The 18,690-nt window shown below is 52.3% G+C and overlaps 1 protein-coding gene across 4 annotated transcripts in view; it reads right to left on the bottom strand.

The window, feature by feature from the left end:
• Tspan11 (tetraspanin 11) overlaps window positions 1–18,690 on the bottom strand; it is a 67,663-nt gene that overhangs the window by 8,308 nt on the left and 40,665 nt on the right. For 2 of the 4 annotated variants that reach the window (XM_052720428.1, XM_052720430.1), the window contains 4 exons: window positions 6,053–6,127; window positions 5,133–5,237; window positions 2,683–2,841; window positions 2,268–2,354 (listed from right to left, as the gene is read on the bottom strand). In XM_052720428.1, coding sequence (XP_052576388.1) covers window positions 2,268–2,354; window positions 2,683–2,841; window positions 5,133–5,237; window positions 6,053–6,127 — 426 coding nt within the window. Of the gene's footprint in view, window positions 1–2,073; window positions 2,110–2,267; window positions 2,355–2,682; window positions 2,842–5,132; window positions 5,238–6,052; window positions 6,128–18,690 lie in introns of all 4 variants that reach the window. The other 2 variants (XM_052720429.1, XM_052720431.1) reach the window with 2 other exon arrangements.

Genomic DNA, 18,690 nt, shown 5'->3' with positions numbered 1-18,690 from the left:
CTGTGCCATTGCCCATTGGTTGCTGCTTTATTTGTCCAGCCTCTCTATCCTACTGATAAGGACACCAAGGGATACTGTCTTAGGATGATATCCTGACCTTGGTGTTTGTGTGTGAGTGTGTGTGTGTGTGTGTGTGTGTGTGTGTGTGTGTGTGTGTGTGTGTGTGTGTGTGTGTATGGCTGGTGTCTGCTCTGGAGGAACACTACTCTTCTGGGGAAGGGCTGATTTGGGCCCTTTCTCAAGGCTGCCTGGAGGACCGGGTAGTTAATGTCTGTATTTGGCCAGTAGAGGGCACTCTAACCGAGGCTTGGCCATTATCAGCCTCCGCTCAGTGACCCACAAGGGAGAAACCTAGGCAAGGGGTGAGATGCAGAGTCATAGTATGGAGCGGTGTCATGGTCTGCAGGTACATTGCCTGCCCAGTGGCCTGGCCCCTGGACATTCGACTTACATAGCAGCACTGATCTGCTCTGACTTTGGTCTCTAAGCATTTGCAATCCTGTGCCTGGTCCTCTGGTTCATTGTCTTTGGCTACAATTTCTGCAGACAAAGGCCAGGAAGAAGTGGACAGAGGTGGACCAGGTCTGGTCAGTGTCTTTCTAGGGCAGTCCTCTAAAAATCTGTGTGATGGGTCTCAGGAAACCTCAATGAGCCAGAAGCTGGAGTGACGGGTAACCCCTGCCTGGTCCCAGCAGCAACTCCTCTGGGTTCACTACAAGGGAAATGCAAAGAAGGGCTCTGTAGTGCCCCTGGGTTCCCTAGTCTAGCATCAAGGAGACCAAGGAGCCACTGGGGGATTTTGGAGAGATGATGGACCTGTGTAGAAATAAAAGCTATGAGCATCTTTTACGGGGTACCTGCATCTGCTTGGCAATGAGGCCCACGATTTGTACGTGTGACCAACCACCACAGGAGGCAGAGGTGGTTTCATTTTATGAACCACTGAGGCTCAGAGATAAAATAATTGGCCCTAGGTCATGTGGTCCAGCTCATCAGTGGCAGAATCAAGAAGGCTCTCCCCTGAGAGGCTGGCAACTGTCCTCCCAGCATGTGAGGCTGTAGCTGGCGACCTCCAGTCCCCCTGGGAGGGGAGTGGAACATGGTCTGGAGACACCCTACACTGGGAGTCTCCTCCAGCCAGGTGACATTAGTCTCCTATGCATTTCCTCCCCACAGGCCTCTGTGTGGGGTAATGCACTTGGGAACGCCAAGGGCCAAAGCCAGGAGCTATGGCTGCTGGTTTAGGTGGGAGATCTGTGTATAGTCTCTTTGGGTCTCAGTTCTCTGGTCCAGGAAGTGTGGAGAGTACTTTGTCCACCTAGCTTGGGTCTGGGGTGAGGATCCATTAGAAAGAAGCATCTGGAAATGCTCTGAGACCACAGAGAATCAGATAAAGCCAGCTCGCACCTACCTAAGAGGCATGTGTGTGCACCAGGTACCCTGTGTGGGCCATGTGCTCTCCTGTGCACCCCTAGCTCTTATGTAGGCAATGTGAGAAGAGGAAATGGGCCTCATTTTGCAGATGAAGTTGAAGGACAAGGAAGGTAAGCAGTGGGTCAAGGTCATGTAAAGCCAGAGCCAGACTGGGACCCCAGTGTCTGACTGTTCAGCCCCTTTCCTTCTTGGGATGCCACTTTACAGTGCTGGGGTGGGAGGGGCAGAACAGGGCAGCAGGATGCCTAGGTCCTTTTAGAAAGGCGGGGCCACACAGCTCCCACTATCGGAAGGAAGCAGGAGTATACATGAGGGATGAACCAGCTCAGCCTCTGAGGACTCCCTCCCTCCCTTGATTGGAGCAAATGATGGCACTGATGCTCCCTTCTTGGATGGAGGCTAGAGGAGGGGCGTGTAGGGAGAGGCATTGAGAGTAGAGTGCAGCTTTGCCCATCTTCCTGAAAGCATACATGTACATACATGGAATGACGTCAGGTACATGCATGCATATGTGCATAGGCAACTTAATCACACACGTGTGCACACACTCCATACCACGTACACACAGACACATGCAGCCAGTCAGATGTTTACAAACCCAGCAGGCTGTGCTGTGCACACAGGGCACAGGCTACATACCTGATCCAACACTCAGGTCAAGTTGTTCAAAGCTCTCTGGGGAATGAGACCAACAATGTGGTTCATCCTCGGTTGGAAAGGGAGGGGACAAGGGTGGGGCCGGGCCCGGCATGCATGGGCGAAGCATCAGCTACTTTCCCCAAGACCAGTGTCTGAGACGTCGGCTGAAGGGAGACATCCCCTACTCCACTTACCTGAAGACAGGCCACCCCGATGCCCACTGCACCCATGAGCAGCAGGTGCTCAGCCAGGAACTGCTCCAGCTTGGCCATGCAGCCTCCCTGCAAAGTGGAAGTGGGTTGCCCAGGCCTTAGCCCAGCAACAGGCAGGGGGAGGGGGGAGATGAGTGGCTGTCATCTCGGGTGCCGCTGAGACTGCGGGATGCCAGCCTTGAAATTCCTCCTGGCCATTTGGAGAGCCTCGGGGGCCAGGCCACGGTGTCTGAGACCTCCAGGAGGACCTGTTAGCTCTTAGTACTCTGTCAGACCTCGGAGTGCCCCCGGCTCTGTGATCTCAGGCCAAAGCTTGTGTTTTACTTTTCCACCCCTGCCGGCTGAGCTGGACTTGCCAGGGGCCCTCCTCTAGCCCCTGGGGGACCTCAGCACTTACCTCTACCTTGTAGATGTTGGAGGGGTGGGCCCGCTGGCCACAGCGCAGCACCACTGTCTTGCAGCAGCTGTCCGGCACCAGGCGACCCTGGGCTTCCTGAGACAAGATGTATGCGCTGTGCTGCCAGTCGGCCGAGCTGTTACTGCCGCAGCATTTGAACTGAGAGGAGGAGATGAAGCCGGGGTGAGAGGGCTCTGTGTGGCACTCCCGCCCCTGTGCTCCAGGGCCACTATTCAGGTTTTATAGTCCCTCTTTCCTCTGTGATTTCCCTTTGGAGAGGGATGGGGTTTCTCTGGGACCTTTCTCTGCAGGACACCCACTGGCGACCTTGTGCCAAGTATTCTAGGGGCAGGGATTATCTGTGAGATTGGGGGGCAGACAGATGTAGGGCTCTCACAGTTGTGAAGATGGGTGCCATTAGGGTGTACAGCCAGGATCCAGGGCAGGGGGAAATCACAAGGGAGATGTTCCCTGCTCATCCAGGAAGTAGTAGGACTTGGGGACAAGGACTTAACTTGCCAGAGGTTTCAGGATGCCTGTTTGGATTTTGAAGTCCAGAACCCCAAGACTAGAGGGGCATAGAGTGTGTTCCAGAGGCCAGGCAGGACACAGGGCAGTCAGCACTGACCACAGAGGCTGGTGTGAAAGCCAAGTACAACCCAGCAGGTCTGCACTTTACCACATTCAGAGTGACTCAAAGAACAAATGGTGGTCACTTGTCCCCTCTGTAAGTCAGGACACTGAGGTCCCAAGACCTTGCACAGATACGTGACACAGATACATTGAGTCTGTCTCCTGGGAATGGGTGCAGGGACATTTGATTCTAATGGTAGCCACCTACATGCCAGGAGTGGTGCCGAGGACCTGGATCTTCATTTACCATTTCTTGTCCTCCAGAGGGGCGCAGAGGAGGAAGGGGAAGTGGTTTGCCTGGGATCAGCAAAAACCTCTAAGTGTGAACAGAGAGCCTGCACGTACCTGTGCACACTAAACACGCTCACAGCATGAGAGAGCACCCGCAGGGCATGCACAATGTAACAGCAAGATGGGAGCACACACACGAGAAAGCAGCTAGCACACGGAGAACATGAACACTGCATAATATCACACCCAGAGCACACCCAGAATAAGTGTGAGAAGAGCATGACCACTGCTCATGACAGCACACACAAAGCAACCACTGGGGTGGACTGTGCTGAGAGTCACATGCAGTTGTACACTGTGTGTACTCTGTGTGTGTATGTGTGTGTGTGTGTGTGTGTGTGTGTGTGTGTGTGTGTGTGTGTGTACTGGTGCCCCTGAGCGCTGCTACATCACTTATAGAATGGGGGAAATAGCCTCTGTGGTGGGAATGTGTAAGGATGGACAGAGCGGGTGCTTGGAGAGCACTTAGCATCTGCGCAGAGCCAGCAGATACCGAAGTGCAACGGTCACCACCCTCACTGTGTGAGGGGTGGTCCGTGTGCACATGTGTCGTTTATGTACATGTGGCCCAGGTGAGGTCCTGGCTCTGATCCACCACTGTCTCAGGCTCAGTCCTTCCTGCCTGGATGCTGGCTGGGACACTCACTGCCCTAGCTTGAGGGAGGCCTGTGTTACACATATTGATGCCGTGGAGGCAGATCAGTGGCAGGCTTTACTTGAACCTGTCCCTGTGTTTGCCCACCTCGCACTTAGGCAAGCCTTGCCCTCCTGCAGGCCGCCTCCGGCCCCATCCCCCCTACTTTCTAGTCTGAGGTGCCCAGGAAAAACTGCTTGGTGTCACCTTTTGTCCACAGTTCCATGAGTGAGACACCCCAGTCAAGGCTCCTGCCCTACCTGTTGTCTCACACAGCTCCTTACACGTGGGATCCAGCAGGTACATGCTGCTTGCAATAGGTCACCCACAGTGTGGGTTGCCCCGTCCCAGCTCGTGGGCTAAGTATGTGGGGCATGACTGCATATGTCATGCGTTACCTATGTGTATACACATGCCCCTGGTCATTTTCTCTGGGATCTGCTGAGTATTCTTGCAAACAAGACTTTTTCTTGTCCCTCATGTACTGTTCAATGGCTCACAACCAGAAAATTCTTTCTTGCTCCGAGCCACAGTGGCCTGACACAGAACACTGGGGCTTTGGTGTCCATCTTTCAGAGGAAAGATGAAATTAGTTCGTAGACAGGAGGAGCTGAGAGCAGCTTTCTGTCTCGGTAGACCCAAACTGGAAGGCAGCAGGGATGGGGTTTGGACAGAGTGGAGGGAGTATGAGGAGGCCAGGGTTCACTGAGTACCCCCCATGGTGTCAGGGGCACGTCTGGAGGTGATCCTCACTGCTGCATCCCTCCACTATATGGCTTAGGTTAGGGATGTGCAGCAGGAGCTCAGAGAGGGTGAGTAAATTGTCCTGGGGTCACACAGACGGGGAGAGACAGAGGCAAGATGTAAACCTGCGTCTCTCTGTGTGGCTTACGTCCTGCTGCAGCCGGTCCATGGAGGCTGTGATCTCTGCGGCCCTCGGCTGCCCGTAGCGTTCAGTCAGGGTGCTGTTCAGGTGCTGCTTCAGCTCATCACTCAGCTGAGGAGGGGCGCATGAAGGAGTGTCAGCAGACCCCCCGCTCCGCCCCGCCCCGCAACCTTCCTCTATTCCTCTAGGACCCAGGTGTCTCTGAATCCTCCCCAGCTGGCGTCAGGACACCTAAGGACTCGGGCAGTGTTGTGAGCTGACAGGAAGACAGGTGTGAAGGGCAGAGAGCTGACAGGGGGGCTGAGGCTGACACAGCTCATGCTGTGTCACGTGGGAGCTGCTTTCCACTTGCTGTGGATTTTAACTTTGATTACAAGATGAGGCTCAGTATGTGGGCACTTGTGACCCCGGGCAACTGTGTGCACACTGGCTTCAAATGACCTGCTTGATGGGGCATACGGTCTATTCCAGCCCAGTGTCACCCTGTTCTTGCCTTCAGATCCTGAACCTGCAGCTGTATGCGTGGGAAGAGAGAGATTCTGATTCTGACTCTCCCCCAGCCAGGTAGGCAGGGCCTGCTCTGGTCTTTTCTGGTCAGTCTGCCATTTGACACTTTCTGATCCCTTCTAAGTGGCTGTCTTAGCAAGTGGGTTCCTTGTTTCGGGATCCCTGGAGGGGAGAAGGACGAACTACCTCCCTGAGAAACTCTCACCCAGGTTCCCTCATGGAACCCAGCAGTACCAAGAAAGGCAGAAAGATCTATTGGATCTGGGACAGGAAACTGGGGTGCAGAAGAGCGTCATCCCAGGAAACAGAACTACCTGTCTAGACATCTGCCTCGGCCACTAGGGCAGCATGAACCCCAGCATCTTGCTGTGACTCCCTCGGGGCAGCAACAGAAAGCTGCAACTGGACCTGGTACTTACTCTCTGGTAGTATACGTGCGCCAGGACCCCTGCCACCAGCTCCACGAGGAAGATGACCAGCAACAGGCAGAAATACTAGGAGCAAAGAGAGGAATGGTCACCCTGGGAGCCAGCGCTCCCCTGTAACAAAAGTCTCTACAAAGAAGCGGGAGGTGGCAGAGACACCTGCCAGGACTCCTATCACCCCCACCCTCCTCTTTTTACCCACATCTGGACATCACAACCCCTGCTGGCTGCCACCATCAAGTTTCTTACTCATCCCTCTGCTCACTGGTCTACAGATGTCCCAAGAATCCAACTGCCCATCCAGACTTGAGTGGACACTGACTGGATGCCAAATGCCAGGCACTGTGGATAAGATACTACCGGCTCATGAGCGAGCGGGGGGGGGGGGGGGGGGGGCGCGGTGGGGGGAGTAGGGGCAATATGAAGTTACCAGAGTGCTGTATTGTCAGTGTTTCTGTGGGGTAACCCTAGAGGCGCCTGATGTGGTGGGGAGTCAGAGCAGGCTCTGTGGAGGTGGTGGCACCTGAGGCACCTCTCTGAGAGGGGTACAGAGGCACTTGCCAGGCAGAGAATGGGAGGACCACATTCCAGGCAGGAGAAAAGCACCAACCCAGGAAGTGCAGGGGCATTTGAATTTGGACAATGGCAAGCTGGAAAGGAGAGGCAGGCTGGGCCCAGGAGCTAAGGCTCTGGAGAAGGCAAAGACCGAAGTCCCTGGATGGTGATTTGAGCGATACCTTCCAGCCCTGATACCTGCTTCCCATTCTTCATAGCTTCCTCCCGGACTTTCGGCGCCCTCGCCATGCCTGCCTCGCCCAGGCTCCCTGGGGCCAGCCCTGAGCTTCAGATACCTGTTTGTGCACTTCTCTCCTGGCTCCCACCCTGCTGTGTACTGCGAGCAACACTCCTGAGCCTTGTCAGAGTCAACAGGTCAGGCCCATGTGGTCTGGGAGAGGGATGGGGACATGGGGGGAAAGCAGACCACAGGCACCCAAGGGACAAGGGACAGAGGAGAGGGTGGAGAGAACAGAGTGAAAGTGAGGGAGAGGAGGGCTATTAAGAAGAGCATCTCTCCTCTCCCTGGAGCCCCTTCTAGCCACAACAGGGCAGCAGCCAATGGGTATTGGGGTGACAGGGCTTGGGGAGGTCACCTATGGGTGCCATTTGAGATGCCAAGCTCATGAACAAGGGAAAGGCGAGTGAGCAGGAGGAGGCAGTTGTCATGGGCCCTCAGGAGAGCAACACAGAGTCTGTAGACCTTTCCTAACCTTGAGTCTGGACCACTAGATGAGGGAGACTACATGGATAGTGCTTGGGAAACACAAGGGGGTGGGATTTCTTTTAACTCCTAGGGAAACCTGGGCAAAGCTGCCCTTTAAATTAATAGACAGCTCTCAGTAATATAATTGCATCCACTTCTTTCAGCACTGTGACAGGCCATCATCGATGATCAGGAAAAGTTGCTAGTCTCTGTAGATGGGGGTTTAGCCTGCCTGTCACCCATGGAGCCTGAGGAAGAGAGAATAAAAGATGTTCCTGATCACCCTTCCTTTTTTCTACTATGTTGTCATAGAAAAGAACACACAGTCTGATATCCAAGCTCTGTCTGTTCCTCTCTCAAGCCACACGCACCTCACCACTCCATGGCTGAGGATATGGGGAAGACAGAGTGGGATGCTGTGAGGGGTACAGGCTAGGGGCACACATTCAGTGATCCCATCTGCTGTAGGCTTTGTCTGGAGCTCTGTCCCTGTCTCTCTGTCTAAACAGGGCTTTCCAGACTGTGGGTGTCAGGCTCAGGACCAGGAATATGGCAAGGGGTGTAGGCTTCCAGTGCACATTCCTCATCCCTAGGACTCTTTAACCTGTTTGGGAAGGTAGCAGTGAATGGGATCTAGAGTAAGCTGAGGTGTCTAAGAGGTCTGTGATGCCTGCATCTGCTCTCAGGAATGAGTCTGAAGACATGGAGAAAGTTGGTAACAAGCCTGGCATCTGGGACAAGCCCAGGTTCTTGTGCTCACTGGGACTGACTGGATGGGCACCATTGCACCAAACACCTCAGACAAAGGTGGTGTGGTTCAATAAGAGCTTTGCAGGAGGGATGCTATGGTCCTCATATGTAGGATATAGGCTTTGGGGTAGTCTGTGGTAGTCCTGACCTTGGGGTTGGGTTTTTGTTTCCTTGTCAGTGGCAATGGTGGTGGCGTCACCTACACTGCCCACCCTGACTGGTTGGAGAAAACTGGACTGTCCAGAGCTCTGATCTGCTTCCTCCCAGAGCACAGCCAAGGGTAGGCTTGAGGTAAGCAGCACTTATCAGACAGTATCAGGGACCAACAGCTTAGATCAGTAGAGGACAGTCCTGGAACTACCTAGCCCATCACAACGTGTGGCTGCACTGTAACCCACTCAGGAGACTGTCCCACCACCTCACAGTCCTCAGGGCCCCAGGGCTCCTCTCTAATATGTGCCTTTTGGTTGGATTGAAGTTGTCCTGCACTCCTCTTACCCAGATGTAGTACTGAGGGTAGCCTTTGTCCTGCCACACAGGACCTATAGGCAGGGACTACTGGTCAACCCAGGCCTCTTGAATGCATATCAGCATGTCCCTAAGACATCATGGAGGAGGTGATGGAGTGCCTGTCCCTGAACAGCGGGATTGGGCTTCTGGCAGCTAGGAGACCATATCTTGCCACCTGCTTTCCTGTCAGCTGTGAGTCACTCAGACACCAGTCCTGAGGAGGTGGCCATTTCATATTGCTTCCCTGGGGAAATCACTGCTGTTGTAGCTCCTGAAAACAGGTGGGGAAGGGGGAGGAGAGAGACATGAAACCATGTCACATCTCTGGACTCCATGTCAGGTGAAACTAGCACATGCTGCCACTGGGGACTGTTCAGAGGATCCCACAGGTCATTTGACATGTTGGGTTGTTCTGCAGAAGTGGTACATTTATAGTGTGTGGAATGCCCAATGGAGCAAGAAGTGATACTCTAGCATGAGCAGGTGTCCCGTGAATTAAGGGTCGATGGAACCTGGTGCTCCAAGGGAACTGACGTGGCCACAGGTGACAGTTCAGGCAGCAGTTTTTACCGCAAGAGGGTTGCAGGTGTGTGACTCACCTGGGCGGGGGAGGCCCTGAGTCACAGCTTCCCGTGACAGATCCCAGGAGGCAGGCGAAGGTCTCAGAGGATCCTGCAGCTCTGAGCATGGGACTCATTGGTTCCAGAAGGCTGCTGGATTTGTGACAGGAGGCCATGAGCCCTAATAAATGTCTCACTCATTTCACTCAGCTCTTGCAGATGCTCAGCCCCTCTGTATGCGTCAGAGAAGCTCTCCTTGCAAACCTGTGCAGTTCCCACACCAGGCCATCTGTCTAGCCTTCAAGCTTTGCCCTCACCAATCTCACTGGCAGTGCCTACATGTCCTTCATTCCCCAGTTCAGCCCTGGCTCTATGATGTCAACCCCTGAAGATATCCTTAGCATCATTTGCATAACATCTGCCTGACTCAGCCTTGCCTGCTTGGTCCTCTTCTCTGGACTCAATTGCTTCTGATTCCTCCACTGCTGGTCTGCTGCTCTTCTGCTGTGGGTGGGCCTTCACTTGACTCAGCTGTACTCATGGCTGTCTCAATTACTTCTGCTGCATCTATCTGTCCTGTCTCACCAGAGTAACTGTGAGCTTCTGGGGATCAGAACCACATCTTGAAGTTCCCTGGCTCTTTCCATGGTCCTGGTAGGGTTGGATATATGCTCAGGGAAACAACCCTGGGCTGAAGGAGGAGTGCGAGACAGCAGGAGCCGGCAGCAAGGTCAGCCCCATGCTGGCGAAAACAGTTGAATTTTCTATCTGTAGACGACACAGCTGCTACCTCAGTTCAGGTTACTCAGTGGTTCACACAATCTGGAAAGGTTTTGCTCCGGGGTCAGTTGGCAAACTCTAGAGACATTATTCTGTTATCACAGCCAGGACAGAAGATGCTATGGACTTCCAGAAGACAGAACCAGGATACTGCTGACCATCTTTGAGACATGGGACAGTTCCCGCTGCACAAAACTACCCAGCCGACATGCCAGTGAGTTAGAGGTTGGGAAAGCCTGAGACAGACTCCCCTTCAGGTTCTCAGGCTGATGCTGAGCCTTGATTTGCATATGTGTCCCTAGGCACTCTGGGACACACAGAGGAAGACTGGAGAAACCGACTCACTTGCCAAGAAGTCAGAGATGGAACCCAGAAACACAAGCATTAGAGGGATTTGATTCTGCCTGTCTGGAAGGACACATCTGCACATGAAACTAGTCAGCTTGACCTAAGCAAGGGTCAGGAGGCTGGAGTGATGATGCCCTAGTGTTCCTTTATACTGAAGCATTTTCTCATGGCGCAAAGAAGTTACAAGATTCATGGCCTCTGCCCAAGGTTACATAAGCAGGAAACAAGCGCTGGAGAGGGGGACCTTTGGGTGGAGCACTCTGCAAGCTGTCCAAGGAGCACCAGGGATTCTGCCTCCTCTGTGCTGGGGTGGGCTTTTCAGTCAGAAAGCTGCTTTTTAGTCACCCATGCTCCTGTAAGGAGAGCCAACCAACTCACTGGTTCACTAAGCTGGACTTGAGTGGAATCGTTTCTTCAGTCTGTTGTTGGTACCCTATGTAGGGTGACTAGACATGTGTTCACATCTCCCAGGAAAAGCCATTTAACCCCTGGGAAACTCTACTCTCTGAAGCAGTGGGTCCCTCTGTTTGCTCTTGGTGACCTGGGGAGAGGTATATTGCCATAGGGATTTCATAGGAGTGGCATTTGCCTGGGTCCTGGGGACCCAAACTCTGGTCCCCACGCTCACATAGCGAAGCCTTTATTTCTTGGAACAATCTACCCAGCCCCCTTGATAGCTCATTCATGGAACAGTTTTAACTAGAAACAAAGTTGGATCCTTTCTAAAATGACAGATCTGCAAGGAATCTGGGATTGCACAGTATTCTCTGAAACAAACCAGCATATTTTATAATGAGAGGCTCTGCAGGAAATCTACAGAAATATGTGTCCCTGGGACATTAGGGCAATTAATTAGAAACAGGCTTCAGCTGGACTCACCCGGCACTGGGGCAAGCTGAGTGCCAGGTAATTTCTAGGTCAGATTCGCAGGGGCAAACCACACCGGGAAGCAGCAGTTCAGCATCTATTTTGCCATCTTGGTGGTCAGTTTTCAGAACCTGATAAAATTGGCATTTCGGACTTTCTCTGTTACATGGACTCTGCCACAAAGAAGGAAGCCGTGCCAAAGCGCTCCTCTCTTGTTCCTGTCACCCCTCACCATTCTGCACAGGGGAGTAAAACAAAAACAGTTTGCAAGGCTTGCCACTCGGCCACTATGTAGCCATTAAGGTGCTGGTCCAGGAGGGCTGGGACAGGTGGAGATGCCAGGCTATCTTCAGAATAGTCTGGAAGAATGAGCAGCATCAAGACATGGCCAAAGTTAAGTGGCAGTGGGAAGGGCCTCACAGAAAATCCCAGCAGCTGAGTGTGGGGAGATTATAGCAGCCGAGGGAGGGAGGGTCAGGGACTTCAGACCAAGCCAAACTGGAAAAGTCAGAGCCAGCTGTTTAAGCAGCAAGCGACCTTGGGGCAAATTATTTTCTGACAATTACCCACCAGCTGGAGGCATTTGGCTATTTGCAGAAGAGAGAGGATGTGGACTTGGGAGCATCAAGTCATTCCTCTAACAAGATGTCACTGTTGGAAGGTCGAAGGTGACCTCTAGGCCTCCTGGAGCCAGTCCAGTACTCACAGACTGGGCCAACGGACCACAGCCTAGCCTTGCTGGATGCTGGGCCTCAGCCATCCCACCTGGAGCCGTGAAGTTGTGCCAGGAGGTAGCTAGTTCTCACAGTCAGACTGCTGGGGAGACTGGGCATGGACAGCACCAGGGCTGGCATGGAGATAGCTGACTGACAGCTTGTAGGGAGACTGAGACGCAGCAGGGAGGGGGCTGGTAAGCCCTGTGGAGGAAGGAGGTGTTCCAGAAACACGTGAAGGAAGTGTGACAGAGGTCATCCAGGGTGCAAGGCTAACTGCTGGGGCCAGAGAGGATCACCTTGCATGTGTTGGGGCAGCATGGGAGCAAAACACAGTTCCTGTGAGACAAGCCAAAGACAGATGTCTACCAGGTTTCATTTGGGGACTTCCCAGGGTTCCATCCCAATGGGCTGAGTGACAACAGGATCCAGAATGGGCACAGGGCCTACAGCTGGCTGCAGGAGAAGAACAGGCTCCCCATGGGGGCCACATAGCCCAGGGAATAACCCAGAGGATGCTATTGCTGATAGACTCATGCATGAGGACCTGACTAATCACTGATACTATGAGCCCCTGGAATGGCCTGCCTTTCCCATTTTCTTATAGGCTAATGGGGAAATGGAGTAGCATGTACCACCTGTGCATGGGTAGAACATGATGAGGGCATGGCAAAGACGGTGGCCAGGGCCCATGATGGGGCCACAGTGTGGTCTCTAGTGGTGAGAATTCTAGGACAAGACGAATGATGGGGAAAGGGGAAATACGGAGGAGAAATTTCTACCAAGAACAAGAGAGGGGAGACCTTAGGCTCCAGGGAACAGATAGCCTGTGGGTTAGGAAAGGTCCTAGGCCTTGGAGGGCAAAGTATCAGAGAGGAACTCTTTCAGCACAGGGTCCTGTATTCCCCACTAGACTTCAAACCAACAGCAAGGTCACAGTCCTTTTTCTTGTCCCCTCACTGTGTCCAGAAGAGAAGGAAAATCCGGAACAAATGTGCTGCAAATACCTGTTGAGTCTGATGGCTCAGCCTCAACCCTTCCCTGGATAATGAAGCATTGGCTGCAGAAGTTTGGAGGTGAGGGGTGCTGGAGGAAGGTAACTGGCTGGCTGTAAAACCAAACCAACCCCCCCCCCCAAACTGCTTCTATAGAACACGATGCTGGAGGTGGCAATGATTGGGTACAGAGAAAGGTGGACTGGTTTGGGAGGTAATGGCACAGAAGGTGGCCTGTCTTGGGAGTCCAGTCCTAGCTTGCCTCTGTGATAAGATGCTGTGTGACCGGGGTGACGTTCCCACCCTTTGGTGTTGTGGACTATTTTATGATGTAAAAGATGGATTACATGTGTTTATGCTTCGTAATATTACTTTAACTGTGTAAAGGTGTGCTACATTTGCTTCTGCTGCCTTTGTGAATGAGTAAAGACCTGTTACATTTGTTTTTGCTACACTTGTTTAATTATGCAAAGATGTCTTGCATTTGTTTCACTTTGCCTGCCCAAGGTTACTAAACTGAATGGCCAATAGCTAGGCAGGAGAGGGATCGGCGGGGCTGGCGGGCTGAGAGAATAAGTAGGAAGAGAAATCTAGGCTTGATCGAGAAGAGAGGGGAGAATGAGGGAGAAAAAAAGGGAGATGCCCAGGGCCAACCAGGCAGCCAGCAGACATAGTGTAGGACATAAAGAAAGAAAGGTAAAAAGCCCGAAAGCAAAACATAGATGAAGAGAAACAGGTTAAGTTATAAGAGCTAGCAAGAAATGAGCCTAAACTAGGCTAAGCATTCATAACTAATAAGAAGTCTCCATGTGTTTATTTGGGAGCTGGTTGGTGGCCCAAAAGCAAAAGCCTGGTACACTTTGAGTCTTGCATTAAATGCAAGCTGAGGTGGGAAGGGTGTGTTTGTGCAGCATGCTCACAAAGCATGCCAGGAAGAGTGTGATAGGGCCTCCTTCCTCCCTTGTACATCCTGCTGTTGTACATAGCTTTCCACAGCAGCTCCAGCTCCTCTCTGATGAGTAGGTCTTGTGTCCTTGCTTTGGGACAGCCTGTCCTTGGGACATCACATTCTCTACTCTAGTGGGTTGAATGAGGCACATAAGCTTGTCGAAACTAGAGAGGCTGAGGCTGCTGGCTGCAGATGGAAAGCCATGTATTTTAGGCAGCTTTATGAGTTATTATAGAATGTTCCAGTCCCAAGACCTCTAGCTTCAGGGTGTTACATTTCAATTGATTGAGGTATCACTTAAACCCCAGTGTTGTTTAGGGCACTGACCACCAACAGTCATCATGAAGGCTTTTCCACAGTCAAGTCCAGGACTTAGATTGAAGGGGACGCAGCCAAATGTCTGCTGCCACCTCTCCTGGTCCCAAGGCAGAGGGAACCTCAGCCCCAAGGCCCGCTGCGATGTTTCTGACCTCAGGAGGAAGGCAATCTTTCTCTCTTGTGTCGCTATTTCCTCCAAATTGAAGCCTTCCCTCCTAAAGGGGCGAGCTGACTCATAAGAGTCCGGAAGCTCAGGGAACTTACAGGGATCAGGAGACTCAAAAAGATTCACAATGTCGTTCCCCAAGGTTACAAAAATAGTATTTGCGAGGGAGAGGAGGCTCTTCACTGAGCCGCCTGCGAGTTACAGGGAGCTCAGACACACAGCTCTTTCCAGTTGGCATCCATACTGGGATGGGTCCTTCGGTGAAGCAGCTCCCTGAGGGTCACCTGTGTTCCTGTAAGTACCTGGGATTCTTGTAACAGTAACAGTAAGTTACTGGGGTGCAGCTACTGCCTCCACAAGGTAGGGTGAATTTATTTCTCTGGAGTGTCATTGGTGACCATTTGGAATAGATTCTTGTGTCTCTAGGAAAAGTAACACAACACCTCTGTTTGTGCCTGCTTCCCAGGGTGGGTGTGCGAAGACTCAGTGGCTTGGATAGAGCCAAGTCGGGGAGGGGGTACAGTTCTGTAAATGACCCCTTCTCTCCACTGTCCACCGCTTCCCTGCTGTTCTGACATCTTCCCTGGGGTGCTTTCTACAGCCTGGCTCATGGGCTCAGTAACGAGAGCCGGGCACCCAAAGAAGGGAGCTATCTTTCAGGTTGCCAGGCATGGGGACGTGTGCAGGGATGTGCACCACTGCTGCCCATGCTTCCAAGGCTGGGCTGCAGCAGTGGTGCACGGAGATATGGTTAGGTACAAGAGGGCTTCTTGCAAGGTCCAGCCAAAGACCTAGGGGAGGAGGCAGGAACCTGGCTACAAGATCGAGACACATCTAAGGGCTTTTTTTTTGCACCACCAGAAGTTAGGTAGAAGTAAACAACACTCCTGGGTTGATGCACACTTGGCTAGGAGGGACCTGAAGGTGTCTAATACCCATCCAGAGACTGTATGTTTCAGAACCTTGCCTGGGAGACAGTGTGGGTCAGTACTGGGAACAGAGTTCTTGGCATCTTAGGAGACCAATTTGTCATAAAAGCTGTCCTCTAGGCAGTCTTACAGGTCAGAGGGAAGCCATTGACACCTGACTCTTCACTTCACACCACTGTTATCAGCTCCTCCTGCTTCCTCCCTTCTTTCATGGTTCACACAACCAACTGTCCAACCATCCACCCACCTTTTAGACCAAGTTCTCCAGCCTCCTCAAGTACAGTCTAACTGTCCCTTGGTCTAGACTGCCTTCCCAGAAGGGGACCAGAGTCCATAGATGGTTGTGCAGGAAAGATGTTGAAACTGTGAAGCCAGTGCCCTGTGCTTGGAGGTACTCCTTAGGCTACTTCGAGCTTCAGGGGTCCAGCCAGCAGCTTTGTCATCTTGGAACTTGTCGACAAGAGACTAGGGCCCAGCAGCTGTTAGACATGTCTGTTTGATGTGTCTGCTTTGTCACAGATCTGCATCATACCCTCTGTAGACACCTGCCTGCTTTCATGAGCATCCCACACCGTACTAGTGATTTCCCTGGCTCTGAGCCACTGTTCAGTGAGGACAGGAAAAGTGTGTGTGTGTGTGTGTGTGTGTGTGTGTGTGTGTGTGTGTGTGCTCGCGTGCACACCGTATACAAACACGACTGCTGAGATTCACATCTGCACCAGCAGGCTCACAAGCACCACAGCCCAGAGCCTCCTCTCTCTGTGTTTCTGCCCTGCCTAGTATAGAAGCAATGACTAAGGTAGCCCAAGGACAGATGGGGACAAGTAGAGCACCCAGAGTCACCCCCTTCCTGGCTCACTATCCTTTCAAGCATTGAACTCTGACTTGTTTAACCAAGAAGTTAACGTCAGTGCTTTCTTGAACTAACACAAGCAGATTTAAAGCCCAGCTTTGGCTTAAAGAGATGGATAAGTTACTTTAGAAGTGTTCTGTTTTCTGCACATGACCGCCTTGCCTTTATTCATCTCCCCCGCCCCCACCCCGTCTTAACTTCCTTGTGAAATCTTGAATCAGATGAAGGCGGCAGGAAGCCCCAGAGGAGAAACACAGCACAGCCAGCTCTACACAAAGTGGTCCCAGAAGAGAAAAGGGAAAAAATGAAAGACAGGCATTGGAGTGATGGGCACCCAAGTCGGACTGCAGTGGGTAGGAGTGGCATCGAGCATTCCCAGGAAATGCCTTGAGAGGGGCTAGCCTACTTACACCGAGGCTTGCTATTCCTCCCTCCTGCACCCTTTGTCCTGGCATCTCTGCCACCCCTAAAAGTCACTTTCCTAAGAAGCAGACACTCCTTGGAGACAGGAATAGCTCATCCTTTCGGACGCTGAGGCAGTGATCGGCTTGGCATGAGAACTCTGCAGAGGGGAAAAGGGATGGATTTTAAATTATTCACACCAGGTCTTCTATTTTAGCTAAGACTACAAGAGAGAGACAGATAATTCAGGCCATCTGAGCTGAAAGCTGATGACCAGGACCCATGCCATCCAGATCAAAGGAGGGGCCTATATTTAGAATTTGGAATGTGGGCCCCGCAAACTTCTATCCTCAGCCAAATGAAGAGCATGATGGATGGCTCAGACTAAACTGGGTCTTTGTCAGGAGCTTTTTTTATTTTTAGGGAGGGGATGGATGAAAAAAGTAAGTTCTAGAACCCAGTTTCTGAAAACCAGGGACCCAGAATCACAACGCTTCCATCCGGGCTTCTGAGGCTTTGTTGGCCGGGAGGACAAAGTCTAGAATTCAGGGCAGATGTATCTGGGCTGGGGCTCAAAAGCAGTTTTTACAGCAGCTTGTCCACCTTGCTGTGCAACCTCCAGCCTGGATGAGTCACCCAGCTTCTCCTAGCCACTGTAGTAACCCCACTGTTACAGGGGAGACGGTGTGAGGATAATGAGGAAGAATAAGATCCAGGGAAGCCACGTTATGTAAAGATCATAAAAACATGGCTCCAATCAACACATCATAGCGGAACTCCTTTGAGAAGGGACCTAAATTAGCAGTTATTTTTAGGGCCACTATTCCCAGCGTGCCCACAGCCTGGGTGAGGCCACATCCTCCATAGAAGCTGTAACGGGAAGATGTTTGGAGGGTACCAGGACCCAGCCCCCACAGCCTAACTGTGACTCCCTAAGTTGTCTTGCTCTGCCCTCTACTCAGCCACAGAGTAGTCCTCTGTGCACTTGAAGTCAGTGACCTAGGAAGTCCCCAAGGATCCGATCCTATAGCTAAGGCTCTAGTTCCCAGCAGAACTGGAAAGTATTTCCCTGATCAGCACACAGGCCCCAAAGAGTAGACCTTGCAATGGTTTTGTAGAGACCGAGTCAACACAGCTGGCTCTGTTGGGCTCACTAAGAAAGGCCCCCAATTGAAATGCACTCAGATTGCAATGAGGAAAACCTCACAGTGGCCTGCTGGGATGAGCCCTCCTCTTCTGAAGCCCCAGCGCACTTCCCTATCAGCCCCTTCCTATAGACATTACTCTCCATGTCTTTCTTAGCTAGAGACACTTGCCTGGGCCCAGAAAGTCTGGTGAATTCATAAGCTCCGGGGCCTTGTCTACTGCACAGACAGGCTGTCTTCTCCACCTATGTGCCTCCTAGCAGGTCTCAGGCTCATGTCCTTCTCATGACTCAGGACCTCTGGTCTCTTTCCAAATGAAATGCAAAGAGTGAGGGTGATTTCTGGGGTCCTGTCCCTGGCAGCTCGTTCCCTGATTCACTCCAAAGTGGAGCTACTAGCCATGTGGTCAGTGCTGCTGGGGTGCCACAGAGAGCATGCGGCCTGGTGAGGAAGGGTGGCTCTGGAATGTGTGGGTGGGTGATCTTTGAAGGGGGCTCCTACATCCCACCTCAGGTGGAGCTCTGATAAAGCTTCAGAATGTGTTGAAAAAGAAGGTTCAGAATGTGTGTGCAAGTGTACGTGCATGCGAGAGTACGTGCGTGTGTGTGCGTGTGCGTGTGCGTGTGCGTGTGTGTGTGTGTGTGTGTGTGTGTGTGTGTGCATACATGTGTACACGCACATGCAGTCGTAGGTGGACAGACAGCCTGCCACATTTTGTATCTCTGATCTGAAAGCATATCTGGAGATCATGCTCTGTTTAGCTTTCTGGGCAGACTCTAGACCTGACTGTAGAACCATTAAGCTTAGGGGAAGTGGAGGGGGTCCTGCGTGCTGGGTTCCCTGTCACTCCACATCTCCAGGCCTAGCTCCTCAGCTGTAAAGGTGAGTGAATCTTGCCTCTCTGGAGATAGATGTACCAGGTCAGAGTACAGGAAATGGACCATTTGCCCCGGCCTATAGGTGTGCGTTGTATGTTTTCACTGCCTCAACTCCTCAATTGTGAGCACTCCAATAACTAGTGACCAGGTGGATCAGACAGGTAAGACTGGGCCCTGCCATAAATTTCTCTTCCCAACTTCCCCACTC

Source organism: Peromyscus californicus, unplaced genomic scaffold (genome assembly GCF_007827085.1).
Source record: "Peromyscus californicus insignis strain IS unplaced genomic scaffold, ASM782708v3 Scaffold_6__1_contigs__length_162567912, whole genome shotgun sequence".
NCBI classification, from domain to species: Eukaryota; Metazoa; Chordata; class Mammalia; order Rodentia; family Cricetidae; genus Peromyscus; species Peromyscus californicus.
Note: the sequence above shows the minus strand (reverse complement) of the source record. Positions and strands in the feature narration are given on the sequence as shown.